This window comes from Morchella sextelata, assembly GCF_020137385.1.
Source record: "Morchella sextelata strain SCLS chromosome Unknown scls_2, whole genome shotgun sequence".
NCBI lineage: Eukaryota > Fungi > Ascomycota > Pezizomycetes > Pezizales > Morchellaceae > Morchella > Morchella sextelata.
In genome coordinates this window covers 984650-1006597 of record NW_025408617.1, presented here as the reverse complement: position 1 = coordinate 1006597, position 21948 = coordinate 984650, and the positions used below count along the sequence as shown (strand labels likewise).

General features: G+C 43.9%; 4 protein-coding genes across 4 annotated transcripts; 2 read left to right on the top strand and 2 right to left on the bottom strand.

Moving 5' to 3' along the window:
* Positions 1-198: 198 nt before the first annotated feature.
* Positions 199-3074, bottom strand: H6S33_005522 (uncharacterized protein; the record flags this gene model as incomplete). The annotated part of the gene is made up of 11 exons (XM_044836877.1): positions 199-222; positions 275-286; positions 329-393; positions 450-1052; positions 1160-1434; positions 1494-2062; positions 2135-2362; positions 2431-2494; positions 2617-2704; positions 2776-2899; positions 3021-3074. 11 exons carry the CDS (start codon positions 3072-3074, stop codon positions 199-201), a joined length of 2106 nt encoding a protein of 701 aa, XP_044698831.1.
* A 2866-nt stretch (positions 3075-5940) lies between these two features.
* H6S33_005521 (uncharacterized protein) lies at positions 5941-9017 on the top strand (the record flags this gene model as incomplete). The annotated part of the gene is made up of 5 exons (XM_044836876.1): positions 5941-6292; positions 6348-6476; positions 6547-6682; positions 6742-6956; positions 7018-9017. 5 exons carry the CDS (start codon positions 5941-5943, stop codon positions 9015-9017), a joined length of 2832 nt encoding a protein of 943 aa, XP_044698830.1.
* Positions 9018-9396: 379 nt separating this feature from the next.
* On the top strand, positions 9397-11326 carry H6S33_005520 (uncharacterized protein; the record flags this gene model as incomplete). Its single annotated transcript, XM_044836875.1, has 2 exons — positions 9397-10109; positions 10282-11326. The coding sequence occupies 2 exons, from the start codon at positions 9397-9399 to the stop codon at positions 11324-11326; spliced, it is 1758 nt and encodes a 585-aa protein (XP_044698829.1).
* A 2167-nt stretch (positions 11327-13493) lies between these two features.
* On the bottom strand, positions 13494-16612 carry H6S33_005519 (uncharacterized protein; the record flags this gene model as incomplete). The annotated part of the gene is made up of 6 exons (XM_044836874.1): positions 13494-13858; positions 13916-14692; positions 14750-14942; positions 15163-15558; positions 15625-16158; positions 16235-16612. The coding sequence occupies 6 exons, from the start codon at positions 16610-16612 to the stop codon at positions 13494-13496; spliced, it is 2643 nt and encodes an 880-aa protein (XP_044698828.1).
* Between the last annotated feature and the right edge of the window lie 5336 nt (positions 16613-21948).

Below are 21948 nucleotides of genomic sequence, written 5' to 3'. Positions count from 1 at the left end.
TGGTATAATATACTCCAACACAATATAAACAAAGGTAAACATACGAAAATCTTCAAGAAGAAAAGTGAATACAAATGAAAGCGGCTTTGTGATAGGTTTAAAGAAAAGAAAAATAGATATCTCAAGATATTCAGGATGATCGATTTTTAGGTCGGACTCGATGCATTGTAAGTCGTAGGCCATCCCCCCAGTTCCAAATTATGGGGAGTCGCAATAATTTTTCTGGTAAGTATTAATTATGCTTCAACATACGAAATGGAATATTGGAATCTACCAATGAGTGTATCTTCTCGATCTCGATCTCGGCATCGGTTCAGTTCGAATCTACCAATGAGTGTATCTTATCGGTCTCGATCGAATCAAAGCCGCTGTCGGGCGCTGGTCTGAGAGGATCTATCTATAATTTAGTCGTAGTAAAGAGAGAAGTAAATTAAAATGCTATGACATACCTGGAGGGTCATCGCTATCAGATGCAAGTTGTCGGGCATAGTTGTTGGGAAACCACAGTTCTTCAATTGCTGACTTGAATAAAACATCGGGTGATATACATGTAGTATATCCGGGTCCGGCAGGAATATGTGTAACCAAGTCATCCAAGAGTTTTGGAGGTAGATTAGTAAATAAAGTACTTATAAGCTCTTTGTAAAGCGTTGGAGGCAGATTAGTAAGTAAAGTACTTATAAGCTCTTTGTAAAGCGTTGGGTCCTCCTCGGCGTCAGGCTGATCTCTCACTATCTTTTCGATCATTGTGGCCGTATCTGGGTTTGCTGCAATTGGGAAGTTGGGAATATTAGATAGATCCCTGGCTAAGGCATCGTCCCAGTCGAGGTCCGACGGACCATCGCCGAGACCATTGGATTGACTGTTCAGATCACGGTGCACATGATCAATGTGATTACCCCAAACATTTTGGTAGTGTGTTTCAATATCAGCCCCATCTACAGGGCAAGATCCAACATTGCTGCTTTCCAGCTCATTTCGTTCGTGAGAATTTATGTTCAAGGGCGGCTGAGGAATTGGATTCTTGGATTCTCCTTGATTTTCTTCGGGGTCTGGATTGGGGGGGGGGGGGGGGGGGGGGGGTTTCCTCTGTTAGTTTTCACGAGTATTCGGGGGGTCAAGGTTATTTTGAGGGTTTGTGTTCAAAGTTTATACGTACCGTATGTTTTGTCAAGGTAGTCGTACCGTTTTTGACCATTAGGGTAAAGCACCGAATCCAGTGAGTCAATATCTGGACAGTCTGATATTTCTTTACCCATATCAATAACATACTTCGGAACGTCGTTTGGGCCTTTTTCCCCCTCTGGTCGTTTAACAAGTCTATCTCTTATACAAACCTCCTTCTCGTGACGATTGCGTTCACTAGGTCTGCCGAAGCGTGACATACATCGTCTACATTGAATCGGCTTTATGTGTACTCGAAGGATATGCTCACTAATAGAATTACCATATCAGTAACAAAGAAGAAGGAAGTGAGGTGTAAATTAACTTACATCATCTTGCTATGACTCTTGAAAATGCTTTTTTCGGCGTTACAGGTTGGGTATTCGTAAACTGGAGGGGTGCTCGGCCTCCCATCCGGAGGGGTATTTGACTTCTCGTAGATCCTGCATTGAAACGTGTGATTCGATTTTGGATCAGAAACTTTTGTTCTCTTTCGGATACCGCTTTCACTTTCGCTCTCCGAGCCGCTCTTTCTGGACTGCTTGCTTCTCTTGCGACGTAGCTTTGGCTTGTCAGAGCCTGCTGACCGCTGGCCATCCCGTTTAATTAAATTTCGACTACTTCCAGAGCCACCGGCTTTGTTGCTAGAGCTACTGGCTTGGTTGCTAGAGCCACACGACTTCTGTTTGAAGCCCGAATCGATTGGCACATCATTTGTGCTTTGCTCTTCGAGAGTTGTCGCATCGAGTGTGGCACATAAACGATCAATATCGTTGATGACTTGGGATCTCTCGCGCTCTCTACTCGTATATTGCTCTGACCGAACGAGTGTTGGAAGATTTAGAATAGGACTGAAGAATTTCTCGCGGTACCAAGCTTTGGATGTTGAAAAAGGAGGCTGGATATTTATGTTAGCATTCACTAATAGTTTTCATTGGAGGAAAGTACAAGTACAAACTGGGTATCATACCAGCCTTTCTATTTCACCCGCTAAAGCCTGATGTGTTTCGGGAGCATTACTGAGTACGGGTTCATCTATAGCATCTCCCGACTGGTGTTTCCGGTTGGCTGGGTGTTCCCTTATAGGGAGGCTGGTGCACTTGCGCGCAGAAGCCAACTCTTGTTTTTCTAGAGGGTCGTCTTGGGGTTCTTCTTGAGATGGTTGTGGCGGTGGAAGTGGAGCATCGTGAAGAATCGCCTAAGCAATAAGTAATGCAGATAGTTAGATACATGCATAGACAGTGTAAATATCGATTATGCTCTTACAGGTGAACCTATGGCCCCCGCGAACAGGAAAACGTGTGCGGCGTGGAAATTCTCCTCGATGCAACTATAATTGATGGAAGATTAGCATAAGGGATAATAAGAAAGAAGGAAACGAAAAAAAGAAGGAGAGGAGGAGAGGAGGAAGAAGAAGAAGCAAGGTGTGGGGTACATCGATGTCATACATACCCAGAGTATACAGGACTCTGCCTCTCGGATCCAAGAAAGTGTGTAAACTGAATTTCGTTTTTGAATTTTTGCCAAGAAATAATTTTCACTGCTAATATTAAATATTAACAGATTGTATATTGAGTGGAGGGGGTTCAACTGCGGTTATGAGTGGCTTACAATAAAGAGTGTCATCCTCAAAGAAGCCCTGGCAGCCAAATTTCAAGCTTTCGTTAAAGATTCTTTGAACCAGTGCAGTGCCAGGCTGTAGGTCTATCCTCTTGACTAGAACAAGATCTCGAACCTGCGTGCTTAGTGTTTTGAGAGTAAGTACATGATCTACGGTAGTGCCCAAGGGTACGTCAACTGGCCAAGCTACATCTGTAGCGGAAGGTTTTGAAGTGGGTGGTTCGGGATACACAAACCTTGCTCCTACAATCCGTTACCGAGCCAAGCGCTGAGAACAAATAGGGGTGCATGGGCCGGGTCGGAGGTCGGAGTTCCTGTTTCAATGAGTCCCGGAGAGTAGCGACGTCTGTAGTATAACTAAATATACAGATGGGATTAAAAACTGTTAAATTATTAAGTTCGTAGGTTTCAAAAGCAGTGCTTCGTCTCTGGAGCTTGCGATCGATAGTAGACGGCGTTCGGTTGAGACTGAGGAATAAGTAAATTTATAAAGGCTACATACGTTTTTTTCCAACTCCGTCTTCATAATATACACGGTACTGTGCGAAACCGCACGCTCGTGCTATTTCGCACTTTTCTTGGCGGTGGCTATGATTTGAGAAGATCAACATGTATCCGTACAGTATCGTATGTACCTGCCCTGCTCGAGTATGTATTTCGCGTGGTGCACCGCCTCAATTCGTGGTTACATGCATTTGAGACATCTAAGTACATACGAGTGATTATGTGTGATTCTCACGTAGAAGTGATATGGTACATTACATGTATACCATTATAATGCGAAAATTAAAACTGTATTGCTAAATTGTTAAATCGGTGCATTTAGTCTAAAGAGGTTCTTGCTGATAGAGTACGCTGGCCAAAAAACACCATACTCAACTAAAGTACTATACACATTATGGCGGAGCCTATTGGTTCATTTGTAAATCGGGATGATTGGTTGAGGGTCTTGTTGGCACGTCGCGTGCGCATCCCTAAGCAGCCACATTGCTGCGCCCAAAGAGAGTTGATTTGAATTTCTGTTCTCGACGGAGAGCTTCTTCGTGCGCGTAATTACGACGAGTTGCATGCACACATATACTTTTCACAGGCCAGAATGATTGTCGATTATCAATAGAGGCGTTTGATCAGAAGATTTGGGTCTTAGATTTGTATCATCGTATGTATATAGACTGCGCGGCCTGGGTGTTAATTGTGTTTGGTAAAATCATAAAAAAGGCTAGAAAACACGGGAATCGTGCGCGAGTGGTCAATCAGTATTAGTAAAGACACAAATACTTATTCAAAGCTTTCACAACACTGGACACACACGGAGTATCTCGAAGCCTAGAAGTATTATTACTGGTTAATTCCTAACAGAACAAGGTGGTGTAGAGGTATTGCACAGCCTTCTCGGCGGCTATTGGTTGATTAAGCGTCATCTTTAGGACGACATATCTTTTAGAGTGATATTGCTTTAATGTGTGTGACAGTTATCTAGGTGTTCTATCCCTCAGTTTAATGGGGGGCTGTGTATGGCCGATCTTGCTCAGCGAGTGATATAACGTGATGTTTCTTAGGTGTTATCATTGGCTAGCTGGTTATTGGGCGCACGAACTAGTACCAATGATAATAATGGCGAAGGGCAATTGGCCATACCATAACCAATTGATACATACAAGTACTCTGTAAGTTTATACTCGTTATTTTTTGGCGTTTCCGGACTGAACTGGGTCTGGATATGGGTGAAAATCGTGCATAACAACCATATTTTGGTGGTATGCAGACCCAGTCCAGTCCGGAAACGCTAAAAAATAACGAATATACATACGTACATGTAACGTACCTAACTACATGTATACTCTAGATCTATGGCATATATGGAGTTTATGTAGAGCGCGCAGGGTTATACTTGGCTTTAATGGCAAGTTCCAGGGCGTGTAATATTTGTGGATCACAGTACCTACAACAGGTATTAATTAACCTAGATGTATTCATTACTAAATGTACTATGCATGAGAGGAAAAAATGCAATCGAAATACTCGCAATTTCACAGCGTTTCCGGATGCAACTGCTATTGCATACACAGAAAAAAACCCGCCAAGGCTATCTTTTGTATGGCATGCAATAGTGGTCGCGTCCGGAAACGTCAAAAAAATACGAGTACTCGCGCATTAAATAAATCCCGGTAAATCGTTATCGACGATATATGCCCGGCGCCCACTCAATATATCCACGTAGCAACTACTAGAAAATTTATACTAGTATAACCTAGATAAACCGACTGCGAGAACCTAAAGCTTAATCTTACCGACCAAGACCCACTACTCAAAAGGCCTGATTCGGTGACACAGTATAACTTATCTTTTAATAGGGTGTACCCATTAATCGTAACAATTCAGAGTTCAACTACTGCACACAAGTGCGTATACACATATATCGATGTGCCTACTCTACCTACATATGTACATACATATATGTACGTACATCGTTTTACCCTATAGGTTCACGTCAATGTTGAAGTCTAAGTCTGTTCTCCGTTGTTAAAACTCAGGATTATTCTGTGATGATCGGAGGCATAAATAATCAATTGATAGCTATAGAGATCGGTAGTATCCTCGAGCCTAAATACTTTGGCAAGGGCTGCTGTGTAGTTGAGAATGGGTAAGAAGCCCAGGACCACGATATTTACCACTTATTGAATTCTCAGTTATATATGTATATACCTCAATTACATCTACATAAGTGACCCTGACTTTATCTTTCTAGTTTGTGTCTCGACCTAAACTCTCTACGCGTTAGAGTACGTGATCCAGGCGCTCTAGAACTTAAGTACTGTTAGTTTTCCGGATAAAACCAAGAACTACAAGCTCAAACTCCCTGATTGCCGACACTCCCCGTAGCCACTTGAACTGGTACTGGGTACCGTGCCTAGAGTTTTCGATCCACAACCCGGGTACAATGCGGCTCTTTTAGGCTCTTGGTCCCCGCGCGGGGAAGGATTGACAGAAAACCCACCAAAGAAGACACCCTGCAGCGGGGTTGCGGCCCGACAACCCTTTTGCCGTGTCTTGGCCTCGTCACGTCTGATTAAGGCTGTCAGGCTTTCAAGAATATATTTCCCCAACCATCCAGCTTCTGTCTGGAATTGTTCTCCTGTTTTTCATACGAGGAAGATGTCAGAAAAAATGGGGTCGAAAATCCGCCGTTCGTCTCCAGATCGTGAGGAACTATTAGCAAAATCAAAGGCTTTCGCCAGCGACACATCAAGAGCTTCAATCGATTCCTACCGATCAACCGACTCTAGCTATCCTGAGTATGGAAAAGAACCAAAATGGTACAAATCATCTGCTGCAGACGCATCAGGATTTAAAAAATACAAGAATGGCAAAATCACCTTGAAACGAATTTGTTTAGGGACAGTGGCAGGTGTAGTTGTGCTGGTTTCAGTTTTGGCAGCCTCGGGAGTCGTATATACAACATGCTTTGGGCCGGAAAAGTGGGAAAGCGAGGGCTGGTATCCAAGCCGTAAGCTTTCCACATTTGAAAATTCTTCTGAATGGGAGTGCTAATATTTAATTAGCTAAGGGAGGAACTGTAAAAAACTGGGAGGGGTCATATAAAAAAGCTGCCAAGCTAGTAGGTCAGATGAGTCTGGTTGAGAAGGTTAACATCACCACCGGTACTGGGTGGGCGCAGGAAATGTGTGTTGGTAAGGTTTACGTTTATAATTTCAGGGATAATACTACTGGGCCTGAGAACGATGCTAATTTGTGACCTAGGTAACACTGGGTCCGTTCCTGGCGTATTCCCTTCTCTTTGCCTTCAAGATGGCCCTCTGGGACTTAGATTTGCCGATCATGCTACAGCATGGCCTGCCGGTTTGACTGTAGGAGCAACATGGAATAAGGAGTTGATGTTAGTAGTTCTTATCTTTGAAGAGTTAAATATTGAAGTTATACTAATGACTTAAATAGGGAGAAACGTGGGAAGCTTCATGGTCTTGAAGCTCGCCTCAAGGGAATTCATATTCTTCTCGGCCCCGCAATGGGCCCCCTAGGACGAATGCCAGCTGGTGGAAGGAATTGGGAAGGATTTGGATCCGATCCTTATCTTCAAGGTGCCGCCGCAGCTGCAACGATTAAGGGTATCCAAGGGCAGGGTGTTATTGCCACTGCAAAACATTTTATTGGTATACCCCTTTCTCATCGACAAGGTAAGAACTTGTGCTGATTTGTATAAAAATGTTTAAGCGAACGAACAAGAGCATTTTAGACAAGTCCACGAGTGGGGAATGCCGTACGCTATCAGCAGTAATATTGACGATAGGACCATGCATGAGATGTATCTCTGGCCATTCGCCGATTCCGTAAGAGCAGGCGTTGGATCCATTATGTGCTCATACCAGATGACCAACAATACCTACTCTTGCGGTAATAGTAAGATTCTGAATGGGCTCCTTAAAGATGAGCTCGGCTTTCAAGGCTTTGTTCAATCAGACTGGCTTGCACAACGCTCCGGCGTTGATTCGGTTCTTGCAGGACTTGACATGACGATGCCTGGAGACGGAATGGTCTGGGCTGACGGCGACTCACTTATGGGTCCTACTCTTACACGTGGCGTCCTTAATTCCTCAATTCCTATCGAAAGGCTAAATGACATGGCCACAAGAATTGTCGCTACGTGGTACCAGATGGGACAAGATGACGAGAGCAAGTTTTCTCCCGAGGGACCCAACTTCTCCAGCTGGACAGATGAAGAAGAGGGACTGTTACATTTTGGTTCTGGGGAAGGGGAAACTGGGGTCGTCAATAAATTTATAGATGTCTCGAGTGATCATCACAAAGTTGCTCGCAAGATTGCCGCCGAGGCTACGGTTCTTGTGAAGAACGAAGATTCCGTACTTCCCCTTGTCAGAGGTTTATGGAGTGGAAAGAGAGTGGGCATCTACGGCGAGGATGCAGGCCCCGGAAAAGGAGCAAACTTTTGCAAAGACCGCGGCTGTAATCAAGGTACTTTGGCATCTGGATGGGGTTCAGGCGCCGTCGAGTTCCCATATCTTGTCGACCCACTATCCGCACTTTCGAAGGCTTTCAACACTTCTGAAGATGATATACCCGAGATATCAAGCATTTTGGACAACTATTCGTTGAAGAAAATCCGCAAGTCGGCAAAGGAACAGGATCTGTGCCTGGTCTTTGCCAATGCTGATGCTGGCGAGGGGTTTATCTCTGACCTTGGCGTTGCTGGTGACCGGAATGATTTATACGCTCAAAAGGGAGGCGATGAGCTTGTCAAGACAGTCGCTGAGAGTTGTGGTGGGCCCGTTATCGTGGTTATCCATTCTGTTGGTCCGGTTATTGTCGAAAACTGGGTGGATAAACCAGCTGTAAAGGCCATTATCATGGCGCAGCTACCTGGTCAAGAGAGTGGAAATGCTCTTGTTGATGTTCTGTTTGGCGACGAGAATCCCAGCGGAAAGCTTCCTTACACAGTTGGGAAGAGCTTGAAAGACTACGGCCCAACTGCTGGTATCATGTATATCCCTAATTCTATTAGGCCACAACAAAACTTCTCTGAGGGACTCTTGGTTGATTATCGATACTTCGACAAAAATGATATTACCCCACGCTATGAGTTTGGCTTCGGTCTTTCCTACACTTCGTTTGAGTTTTCAAATCTCAAACTTACAGCAAAGGCACTAAAGACTGCTCTACCGGCTCGTCGTCCTGATGGACTCGATCCACCGACTTACGATAACAAGCTCCCGCCAATCTCTGAAACTCTATATCCTAAGGGATTCAACCGTGTCAAAAAATACATCTATCCATATCTGGAATCAGCCGATGAAGTGCGCCATGATGGTGATTATCCTTACCCACGCGATTATCATACAGTCCGCCAGCCGTCACCCGCCGGTGGTGGAGAAGGAGGTAACCCTTCGCTTTGGGATGTGATTCTTGAGGTAGAGGTCACGGTTAAAAACACCGGGAAGCTTGACGGTAAAGAAGTTACACAGTTGTATATCTCTCTCCCGGATAGTGTTGAAGGAGTACCAGTAAGGGCGTTGAGAGGTTTTGAAAAAGTTGCATTGGGAGCTGGTGAGAGCAAGAAAATCACCTTTGGAGTCACACGAAAGGAGTTGAGTTGGTGGGATACGGAGAGACAAAACTGGATACTGCCAACTGAAGGAAAGATTGGTGTATCCGTAGGGAGAAGTTCGAGAGACTTGCCTCTTCGCGCTGAATTTTGAGATGTCAGCTGAGTGTAGAAGAGATTTTTTTTTTGTTTAAATCTGGTTAACACACTGAATGAATTCACGAAATGAAACCTTCACTCTTTAAAAAGAAAATTAAGTCTAGCAGTATTTTAAATCTCAATTTCGAATCACTTAAGGTAGTAAAGGAAATTTTCGCGTATATACGAGAGGCTCATCACTCTTTGTAAGCCTCTGTCTGCGAGTCCCTTCATCAATTTACACTATTTCAATCCATCAATTTCTTCACGCTCTTCACGCCCACCTCCCTCCATTCCCCACCACCATTTATGCTACATCATCATTTATGCCCCACCATCTTTCTCCATCTCACCACCATCCTAATCCTCTGTCTCATACAGATTTCAAACTAGCCATGCGTCCGCCGAATAATCATGGCTATTCGCCTGTTAACCAGGCTACGCCTGGGGAGAGCACCGACCCTATCGATAGTCTCACAGACTGCCTCCGCAGATGCACCGCTACTGGGGACGTCCGAACTCAAGAATACCTCACAAAACTCGTCTTGAATGTCACATCCACTGCCCAAAGACTTATCTCTCTTCAAGAAGAAAATTCCCCACTGGGCAGCAAGATCAAAGACCTCGAGCAGGCTAATTCTGATAGCATCGATCAAATTAAACTACTCAACGCAAAAAACCGTGCTTTGAAAGACTCGAAGCATGAATTGCAGCTAAGTGCAAACTGGTATAAAGAGAGACTTGTGGAATCCCAGTCAGCTGAAAAAGAACGCTTCCACGCCGAGAATATCCTTAGTTCGCGGCTGTCAAAAGCTTTGATGAGGGAGGAAAAGACGAACAAGAGCATCCAGGAGATCCGAATCTCTGTCGGGAGATTCGTCGAGAAATTAATCACCATTTATAATCACAACCCCTCTGAGATAGAAAACTTACTCGGTGACAACCTTCGGGAATGGATCAAGCTCAAGAATTCTACTGGTAGTATACATGAAGAAACTTTCCGGAGTAGGAAGAGCACCCAGGCTATGTCTGATCTATCAAGAGAGATACTTAATTGTGGGGTTGAGAGGTTTCAGTCGTCGAGAGTAGGCATGGGAGATTCCAATAAGTGAGTTTTATTTTCATCTTTCTGTATTATCTGTCTGCAAATTTTTGCTGGTCTCTCCCTCTTTATCCTAGACATAACTCGGATATTATTAGATAAGTTTTCTCTGTATTTGATAACAAAACGGCTCTTTTGATCTTCGTCCTGACGGCTGATTCTTCCGTTGAACAAACAGAGATTGTGATTCCATGGATAATACCAAACTTCGATCCGGGATTAGCATTCGCCCCAATCGCACTGACCAGCAGTACGCACAACCAAACCAGGAAGAGGCTTCCTCTAGTTCCGCCCATGACTCTTATTGTCACAACTTAGAGTCGACAGATTCGGACGACAGTTCTGAAAGACACCAAAGCACTCACGTAAACGAAAAGCACAGCATTCATGAAAAGGTTCACACTCAAAAATACAACACCAATAACGACCATCAGCCGACAAAAGTGCCTAAAGACCCTACCAAAAATGTTGGTGCTTGGAGGCTCCGCGCAACCGCAGAAAGCAATCCCGCTGTCTGGATCGGTCTTGATCGGTCGCCGGGATCTTGGAACGATGTTCCAACCCCACCTGAGCTGCTCAAAAAAAAGAAGGTGGTAGTCAACAAATACGACTGCGCGAGGGTTGTGAAATTGACTCGCTTGCCAATCGAAATCACAACAGCTATGGTTGCCACTTTTGTTCGAGGCGGTAAAGTCGATGATATACGTATTATCGACGCTGAGAAAAGCAATAGCTTCAAGCAAGCCCTTATTACCTTCTGCAACCCAGAAGCTGCTGCTAGCTTTTTTAAGTGGGTTCAGGAATACCCCGGCAGCCTCGTGGTTGACGGCCTAAGATGCCATGGTGTGCTAGGATTAACTATCCAACCACCAGCATATGATCGCGAGTCCAGGGTTTTGCTTCTAACGTGCATGCCCGACGAAGTCAATTCCATCAATAAACTTCGCTCTTTCGTTGAATCAACCGCACAGGACGACGATGGGCACTCATTTACCGTTCAGAATCAGAAGCTTTACTTCAACGGTGGCGGATTGAAGAGCTCGGCTTCAATTACTTTCGATTCGATTGAAGGGGCAATTATTATGAAATTGAAATGGGAGATTGAATGGGGAATGAACATCGAGTGGGGCCGGGACGAGTGCGAGGATAGGTTACTTGAAATGGACCCGCAGATGAAAATCTTCTGGCTTACTCAACCCAAACCATCTGACCATCAGAATTAAAAGTTTGAGGGTTTAACGAAAGAAACTTGCAGGTTTCTTGGATCTGAACTACACTAGTATAAAGTCTTCTAGCTTTGCATCAGTCTAAATAATACAAATAAAAGAGAAGCTTACCCCTGAACGTGTATAAGAAGACGTCAACGTGCAGCTAACCCAAAGTTCCCAACGCTCCCAAGCTCGTCCCTGAAGAGCAACAGATTTCTTATTTGCGTTTAGTAGACTTTTTGGCGCGTAGGAAAGTAGAGTATATAGCAAAGGAGTTCGTTAGTAGGACAGTAGCGGGAAACAGGTCTTGTCGTAATATTATGTAACTACCACTATACCTAGAAAATCATTATAGCCAACACAAGCCTTTTGTACTGTTTCAATCTGTATTAGGTATGTCTGTGTCTATACGATGTACCCAGGGATTCCGTCCTTGGGGATAATCATCAAATCTCACTCGGGATTCGCTTATTTTCCCTCCATGGCCGGAACCCAGTATATCAACACAGGTTTGTATTAATCATTTCCCCTATGGCCTACTAATCTTCCGCATGGAATACGACTCAATTTTGGCTACGTATGTACCAATACAATTATCACTGTTGACCTGCATGAGCCGAGTAAAATAAGGCAATATCGGGAATATCATACAGAAAGATCGGGCGCTACGTACCTGCATAGTTGAAGGCGGGAAATAGGCAAGGCTTCCTCGGAGTACATACACTGCATAGCTGGAACAGATCGACAGACCAGCCGTTCTGTACATGAGAGCGGAAGATCATATATTGTTCTAGAACGAAGAGATTTGCGCAAGGTATCTCTCTGCAGGATCCTCCTGGATAGTCCTCACAAACGTCGTGCAGACCTATGGTGCGGGGGTTCGGCCGTTGAAATTTAAGATTGGTTTCATGTGGCTATCCGATTGGCCCTGCTGGAAAATGGTCTATTATTGCCCATCTGATTAATTATGGTATAAGTTTCCCTCGAGAAAGAATAGATGTCTTGATCTGATGCACTAGGTTTGGCCATTGAATGTTGACATTCCCGGAGGTGTTCTATGTGTTGGTCGACTACATGTAATCTCGAAAATCCGTCTATTCTGAGTTTAAATATAGGGTATGGAATGAACTGTTTGTGGTTCTTCTTTGTAAATTGACAACACCAAACGATTCTTATCATTTACAACACGCCCTATCTTTTATCACCCCTGCTGGGCGGGGTGTTCCATCGGAAATACCTCTCTAAAATGCAGGTGTTTTACATAGACTGAAGGAAATATTAATAACATTATTAGGAATGATGTTAGGCATACGGTTGCCATTCAATATATTCACCGTTGATAGTTAGAAAGTCTTTATTTACGCAAGGATCAATTGAGACGGCCCTCCCAACCTCAGATCGTCTATGTGTTTTAGCAGCTGCTGTGAAATAATATGCCTCCTCAAGTCCTTGAAGCGAAACTAAAGTCTCAAAAGAATTTGGGTTCTATGGTTATCCTTATTAGCTAAATGTATGTACTGGTCCTGTAGATCCTTTTTATCTACTTAAACGGGGCCGCGGAGGAAGCTACTATCAGATCTTCAACTCTTGGCAATATATTCCAGACCCCACCGCACGCGTGCAGTACTGCAATAGGACCATGGAAGATTTCCAGCAGTCAAGTGCTCGTATAAAACGGCACTAGAATCTTGATCCTAACCGGGCTTAAGCTTGACAAGCATATAATATTGCGAATTTCGATTGATTTCTGACTGTAAACATTATTCTTTTCGAATTCAAATCCACCAAGTCGTGGAATAAGAAACCCTAGAACAAAAGAGAAAGATTCTGCTAACATCCTGCTGCATACTTATGTGTGTCGTACATCTTGAAAGGACAAAGCAACAAATGAAATTAGTACAACGCCGAAGGTAAAAAAAGAGTACTTCAAGTTAAGAAAAGAAAATTAGAGTATGTGAAAGCCATAACAATCCTTTAAAATTCTGCCGCGTGTTTCTATTTGATCAGAGGTAAAGAGAAATTAAGGAAAAGGGTGCTCTGAGAATTATTGTATGAAAGAAAAAGGTTGGATATATAAGTATGTAAGTTTAGGACCGTTTCCCCCCAGACAATATATAAAACTGCACCCATGTCACCATGAACATTATCATATCACATGAATCCCATAAAGGTAATGAAAAAGCTACCATTGGAACGTCATTAGTGCCGGATTCAAAACGATCGGCAGTAACATATGACTCCCAGCAACCGTGGCCATTGGTAATATCGCGACGAAATCCTTGATTCTCCAGTCGTGAGGCACAAAGTCGCCAGTGGCCAAAACGATCATGCCGATAATTGCAAACATCGAGAAGGCAAATGAGAATTTGAAGCGCCTGAGTACCTTAGGAACCTCGATGAAAAAGTTTGAGAACTCGATTTCCTTGGCTGTAGCGCCCCATGTCATGTTGATTTCGAACATGTGGGCTAATAATGCTTGAGAAACATGCAAAGACAGGCCACCAAGGAAGATCCCGAGGAGGAAAACCCATTTGAAATTCTCAAAGACTAAGACTTTTGTTAGTAACAATTTTAAAAACTTCAAACGAAATACATCTCACTTACGAGCATAAAAGAAGGTTCTTTCCCCAATGCGATACCTCATAATAGCCAACGCAACATTTCCGAGGAGGTTAAAGACAATTACAATTGAAAACCACACCTTCCATGAGTCGATATAGTACTTGTCGAGATACCCGTTAAACCATCCGATTGCAAAATAATTTGCAGTAGTCATGATCCAGGCAGCACCAATAGCATAATATGTGCCAATGTACGAGATGATGGTGATCTTGGAAGTCATCCGGATATTCGAAAATAGAAACCTGCGGAACAATGGGGTGAAAGGTCCCCGAATAGGCCAGAATCGTATCGGGTGGAAAAGAAGTTCGTTGCATCCGTATGCATATTTTTCCCAACGGGCTAGCTCATCATACACAGTAAGTGATACGCCTTCCTTGAAACCCTCGCCGGTATAAGCCGCGAGACGGATGGTGTATCCACAGCACTGAAGACGTAGAGACATGTCAAAATCTTCCGAAACGTGAGATTCTGACCAGAATTTATCGTAGCCATCCTCATCTTGGTAGGAAACCTGTTGGATGGCTGACCATCTTAAAATCGCATTATGGCCGACAAAGGGCGCAACATCCCCATTGGCAACTGTATAACGAATGGCAGTATAGATAAGGTTCGTAAAGAATGTGATGCCATTTTCAAAGTAGTTATGAACAACTTGCATAACGCCAGACGAGTACTGCATAATGCCGACTTCAGGCGAGCGCTCCATTTCAGAGGCGGCATCTAGAAGACAGTCCGAAGGGATACGTGTATCAGAGTCGACTGAGATATCGTTATTAGTAAAATCTAAATAACAAATTGTATGGGGTAGGTACTCACTGAGCAAAATATAGTCGCCGACACGGATATTCCCATCAGCCCAGGCACGCCCATGCTCCTCAAGGACCTCCTTTAAGCATTCTTCATAAGCTTGGGCTTCTTTGGCCTGGTTCCATTCAACACCACGCTCAATCAACTCGAGCTTTTCCTCGGCCTTACAAGAGATCATAAGACCGAAGTTCATGTTGGAGGCCTTTAGTAGAGTTAGCTGAGTCAGCTAATTGATCGACATGCCAAGGAATTCAGCCTGTTAATAAAAAAAAAGGAAATAGGGTGGTGCGCTAAGACATCTACAAAAATTATGATAGGACGAGAGTGGTCTAGAAACAATGGAAACGAAGCAACGACCACCGCGCAGGAGTGGCTTCAAGACAAAAACACTTTATTTCAACGTCAGAAAACCTCAGACATACCTTCTTGAACTTCCCTTTCCTGACGAAGCCGTCCTTGCCGTGGCCTGGCCTTGCGACCCAGCCAATATTGTGATCAGCATAGAAGTCTATACGCTCCTTTCGTAAGTGCTCTTCCTCTTCTTTGAACAGCTGAAGGCCGTCGTCGTTGATAAAAATATTTGCTGTGCCTCCTTGGAGCTCATAAGTGCTAATTGCCTGCTTGATAGATTTTATTGTAGGCGCAATAACACCTTGAAGACCCTCTTTGTACACGGGGCACTGGATGGTTATGTGTGGAAGGACTCCGGTCCTGATGCGTTGTGGAGGCTTCGCCGAATAATATTTGGAATTCTCTGTCAATTGGGAAACGGGACCAAAGCACTGGGCAAGACAACCGACGATTACTTGAGCGAAAAACTTTTGATTTTCACGAATCAGCAAGTTCAACTCCACAGAATGGGACCGAAAGGGGAGATGACTTACCAATGTGAAGAAAACCTGAATGGGTGATAAAGCAATAAATGCCAGTCTCAGAATGTTACCATCTACCGCAATCTCTATGCCTATCTGCCTATACCCAGCACCCAAGGTTGTGATGACAAGGGCCAGAGTAAAAGCAACCAAGATGGTATTCAAAAGATTTGTGGGCCTTCTTTCGCGGTATCCAGATACTTGTCCGGATTCCTCATCAATGATCTCTTCAATTTGTACACCCAATTGTCTCCCTTCCTTTGCTGCTTCCTCTTCTAGAGCTTCGGGGGTTTTCCATACTAAGGCCATGAGCTCATTTTCGATGAACTTGGCTCTGGTAATAATGTTGAGCGGATCATCGTCCCAAACCACCAAGAGCGAGTCCTTAGCAATGAAGGCAGCGAATTGGTACTTTCTTGCACGCGGAAGATCAGAAATTGTAGGGATGATTTGAATGCGTAGACCGTTCATAAGCGGGACATCTACAGCGTCTGGAGACCACTGTAAAAATGTTTTGATAACGCGAGAACTAACGGTCATAGCAACCTAAAGATAAGAATTGATTAAAGTTGTTAGTAAGTGAATATATACCTGTTGAAAATAAGGGAAGAGAAAAACTAACATGGACGTTTAGTGCCACACAAGCCTCTGTAAACAGGCTATTGTTCAAAGACACAGGACAAGCTATATAATGGCCTTTGCTTTTCCTTAGCAATACCCCCTCATCACCGCTGCTCTCACCAGGAGCAGCATTGAGATTAATCCAGAGATTGCTGCACTGTTGTTGGTGTAGATAGTTCACCATAACTTCATGCTTTATATCGTCAATCATGAATGCTGAAGACCTGGAAGACCCCACCCCAGAGGTGGACCCAGACCCAGAGCCTGGCATGAACGGTGGCCGAAGATCCAAATCATCTAAAGGCTGTTGACGAATAGCAGGAGGATCTGCAGAAGCCTCGACGGGTGGTTTGGCACGAAAGTAGTCCTTCAAACCCATTGTGCAAATGGAGGCCCAAGAGGACCTTCTTCAAGTACAAGTTTATATTAAGTGAGTTTTGTCGATCGAGATGTAAGGAGAGGAACCTTTTAGAAAAACGAGTTATGGATGAAAGTATAACAAGGATTATGCTATAAAAGAAAGGATTCCCGGTAAACCAGCTCGTGAGTAAAATATCTGAGAGATCTTTGTAGTGGAGAATTGAGCCAAGGGAGGAAGGACAAAGTGATGATGAAAAGATAGTGGGGTGAAAAGATGGAGCAGCTCTATCTATCTTATTTCCCTTCTGCTCTGGGAGCAGTAAAGGAAAGTTGATATCAGATAGTTTGTCGAGGATGGACTATCAAATGATAGATGATATCTCAGGTTTGTCTCATCAGATCTAGAAAGGTTAACGAGAGTGGGGAGTTGAGGATCGAAAGATGAAGGGAAAGAGAAGCGAGAATAAGTCAAAGATGGGTGGGGGTTCATTTACTTAGTTCTTTTTCCTTGCATGGGTCACGGCGTGCTGCATAGTGAGTTTATTTGACCCGGGAGCACAAGCTTTACAAAAGGTGTGTGTGCCGCTATAGCTACATATGTGGTCTGCATGGACTTGAATCGGTGCAGGCCAGAATTCTCAGCCTTGGACTCATAATTTCCACTGCTGGAGCAATTCTATTCAAAATACGTGTTGTTGTACAATTACCTTATTTACTAGTGGTGCCGTAACTAGGGTGCGAGTCGCAGCCAAACTAAGGATATTGGGTCAAACACTCACAAAACTAAATTACTCTAGATTGAGATCAAGTGCCCATGAACCATGATATAACCAAAAGCACCTCTTAGATTGGGCCTTTTTTGAATGTGGTCCTGACCCTTCACAAATACTAACAAGGCATGGTAACACAAGCTTCCTGTTTAACAAAGACACGATGTTTGTCTCCCCCGAAACCTCTCAGGCTCCTGAGGAACTAAGACAAACAGCAAGCCGAAAAAAGAAATGCATTAGGAATATTAGATTCATTGTGCGACGGCAGTAAACAACTTTCAGAGTGGCAACATGGCGACTTGACGGCCAGCAGCAGCATCATCTCTCCATGCAAGAGATATATAGCTGGTACATACCTGCCCTATGTACAAAAAAGAAAGAGTCGGTCAGATTGTGCTGCGCTTGACTTCCTTCTTCGATCTACTGTGACCCAAGAGCGAAGACTTTTGTGTTCCCATGATATATATGATCTTCTCGTATAGGTACATAATCGTGTACTGTATCAATATTACCCATCGTTGGTCCCTGTCGCTGCATGGGATTGGGGACGTGATGCCCGCAAGGAGCAGGAGGGATTCGCAAAGATGTCAAGCAACACTCTTCTAGCCGCGGTCAACTAAGCTGGCAAGAGAGATCGGTTTTGATTCAGGTTAATGTCATCAATTGCAATTGAATGTTTTGCTTTAAGAATATTTATGATCCTGCTTCCAGTACTCCTATGTTGCAATAATGTGTTTGTCTTGGCAGTATACTACATCTAGCATTTCGCTAATTCGTGAATTCACAATTAACCTACTATCGAACCCCCGGCTCGCGGCCTTTGCTGGCGTTTTAGGGCAGACGGCGTTTCCGGCCGGGCGCCGATAGAGAGTTTCTAAATTAGGATTGGTACGCCAGCTATTCCCAACCTTATCCCGACGTTCAGTTGTGAGCTACTGGATTCGTGATAGTGCACCTTCCTTGAGCAACGTGCCTGAACGGCGCCAGGCACACACAGGCTGATATGGGAAGTACCAGATAGTGGCCCAGGTAAGGCCTACTCTACAGGCGGAGCGGAGCGAATAGATACCGGGAAAGAAAACATAAGGAAAATAATAATACGCCTCGCTCTAGAATATTTACTATGATCCTAATTCGCGAATTTCCACAATACCAACCTAATATATCAGCCTCACAAAACGCAATCGTTACCGACCGTAGAGGTGCATTCACTGCGAATAAGCGATCTTTTTGTTTTTTTCCTCAATAAACCATAGGCGGCTTTATCGATATAGGTAGTAGTAGATTTCAGCTCATCAAGGTCATGTACATAGGGGAGAAAATAAAGTGACTGCACGCCTCTGTGCAGGGTTACCTGGCTTACAAAGTTGCTCACAAATATACCTTGGCATACCGCGAAAAAGCAGAAGGCAGTGGCACGATGTTTGGCTCACTGGACGATGAGTTAAAAGGTGCTCCTCCATTAATGTCACTTATAGCCAGTGTCACTACATTATACAGCTCTGCTTTGCAAGACTCGAGCTCGCTGGCCTCATAATTAAAGTATACTTTAACCCAAGGGTCAGAGCTGACGGATTAAGATATAACACTATGAAGTGTAATTTGGCGCGGCACTAACGACCAGGAGATGAATTGAGCGGCCTAGTGTAATTCTGCAAAAGGATGTAAAAAAAATTGATAAGGTGAACCTTATTCACCCCAAGAATCTGTTGGCTGTGGCTATAACCACAGCATATATTTATATAAATTTAGATTTGTCATCTATATCTACACTCTAAAGAACGCTACAGACCTCAAAGTAAGGCACCACTGGTGCACATCGCGAGATTGAAGCATGCATGTCCTCAACGAGGACGAAACAGGTTCCCATACCACGAGGTCAATATGCCTCACTCGAGCCAAAGTCATAGAAGGACATGACATGCATGCTCCTAGCTAGGCCGGATCCTAGAACCAGAAAATGCTATATACATACTCGATTCTAGATCGACAGGTCACAGTAATGGTTTCCGGGATCCAGGTCGCCTATGTTTAGAGTGATCTTTATGCTTCAATGCATGTTCCCCGGTAGCTGGGACTACAATACACTAGATTTAGTACACGTCTGTATCGGATAGCCCGAGAAATGATGATAGAGACATATACATACGTACATTTATCTCTCTCTTTGCTTGAGATAAGGTTATGGGTAGTGTATAAACATAGGGCTTAGAGCGCTAAAGTATGCTGTCTATCTCCAATACGAAGTATCTATCGGGATTCTGGGTCCATGGTAATGAGGTGTCTCATGCGGCAATGGTACGATAGAGGACGTGTATGTGCTCTATAGAATCGTTCTCGGGTATTCTATCTGATGCGACCAAGAAGCTTCTGTATGTTTATCGTGTTCTTTGATATATCAAATCCTCAATTGCCGCAGCATTGTGTTTAGTGTAGATTTTTGCTGCGTTGAGCTCGAGTTTATCGCGAAGGAGCTATTGTTGATAGTGGAGCAAAAGCAAATATGAAGCCAACTAGCCTACAAATGTCGAATGTAGTTAGAGCACTAACTACATGTACTTTATGGCAGCGCGGTCTTAAGGTTTATCCGTACAAAAAAGGAGAAAGCGGAAACTAATCCGAGTCAAGTCCAGCCACCCGGGGAATCATCACATCAATTGGCATGTGCTGCTCGCAACCCTGAAAACACTAGAGTTGTTTCCTATCTTCCACATTGCCCCACGTCATTTCCCATTCACCAAACTCGAGTTCCGATATCGAAGAGCTTTAACTTCCGGGCATCACCAGGGAGCGAGCGAATGGGCATCAGGCCCAGTGAAGTACATGTAATTACAAGCTTTTTAAAGTGCAAATCCCAGACGATGCAGCCATTAATTCGGTGAAATGCTCACGCCGGTCTCATACATGTAGGTGTGTATCATCAAATATCACCATACCATAATCACTGACCTGAGCTGGTGATATCTAGTAGGACAAATACGTATACTCTAGCACAGCCAAAAGGAAATACAAGTGTAACGAGACTGGTCTTGCTATGTAGGTACTCGATATACGAGTTGACATATGCTATGCTCCGGCTCTACCGACCAACAATGCAAGACACTGCAATTACGGATGCTATGCCATGGCGACATCGATACTCGGTCAACCAGCGAGTACCCGCAACATCGGCATAACAAGAAAACTAAAAAAGGAACATATCATTATGCCTTGCAATTGTGAGTAAGTGACCTGACTGCTATACGTATTCTCTTGAGAATTTATCTATATACTTGAGTCACATATCTACTCGGTGTGCACACATGTCTAACATTATTTGGCATCTAGACTGCACCTATAGATACAATCGATTTCGGAGCAGTGACAAACCTAGGACAACGACGAAAATTCGGATTTCAGCCAATCAATCGACTAGATATCGGCATGAGCTCCACTATTTTAGATTCCAAATATCCCTGTTGGTCGTTCGACCAGCTATTTCGTCGTTGCCTAAAAATGCCCGGGAATGAATTCAAATCAACTTGAATCTCGGATAACTAATTGGCTTGATTGCGTACGATGGTAGGCTCGTCCCCAACCCGTCTACTTCCATGCTTCCAAGTAGGGATGGGTACGAGACTAGTACGATGGTTATGTAGTTGGTACCGGTTGTTAGCCTTATCCGTTGGTGAGAAACAAATGCTTTGTACCCTTGCTACCAGACGAAGTGAAAAGGTTATTCAGACTGTGCGTCGACGGCGTAGTCTTTAGACTCAGATTCATTCGCTCTTGGCACAGTTCTACAACGTCTCTCGCCAAACCCTGTCCGTAGCCAGGCGTACATTATTGTACTAAACAAACTCAATCCTCAGCTGTGTATCCAGAGTTCATATAACCTGTGCTATAGGCAAGTCGCCTAAACAATCAATATTCACCGAAAGCTCCTTACATCCGTCTCCATGCAGCCAGATACATGCGCCAAACGCCCATATAACTCCCATCTAGGAGGATTTTCAATTGCTTTAGTCCCACCTTGAGACGAGCTCCATGTACTTTACCAGATCCAGAGCCTACACTCAAATTCTCGCTAAATAGTCGTTTATTCTCTGTTTATTGGTTGTTAATTATATATTATTATCTGCTCTGGCTTTACTACATACCACCATTAGAACGATTGCCGATACAAAAAAATAGAGTCGCACAACAAACAGGGAATAACGATGTGATACAAGAAATCAAATATCCATTCCTAGCAAATAGAGAGGTTCTGCAACGGACGTTGAACAGAGTGTGTACTAAGACAGAGGTGAAAATACAGGCAAGGTTGTGAGTGGATAAAAATGAGGTTTTGCACAAAATACGTATTATGGTAGTGCCATTACATAGTTTTCTGTCCTTCGGGGTTGGCGTCCTAAAATGAGGACCACTGGCAGTGATAGTTTTGGTTAGAACCCAACTTTGGTCCAACCAGAGTTTTTGTTTACAACCTTTAGCGTGTATTATAAATGTTCGTAACTTAGTGAAGTTTTTTGTCTGTATTTCAACCTCTGTATTTGTCGAACCCTTGATCCTGGTCTCATCCTGGTCTGATCCCAGCGGTCGCTGT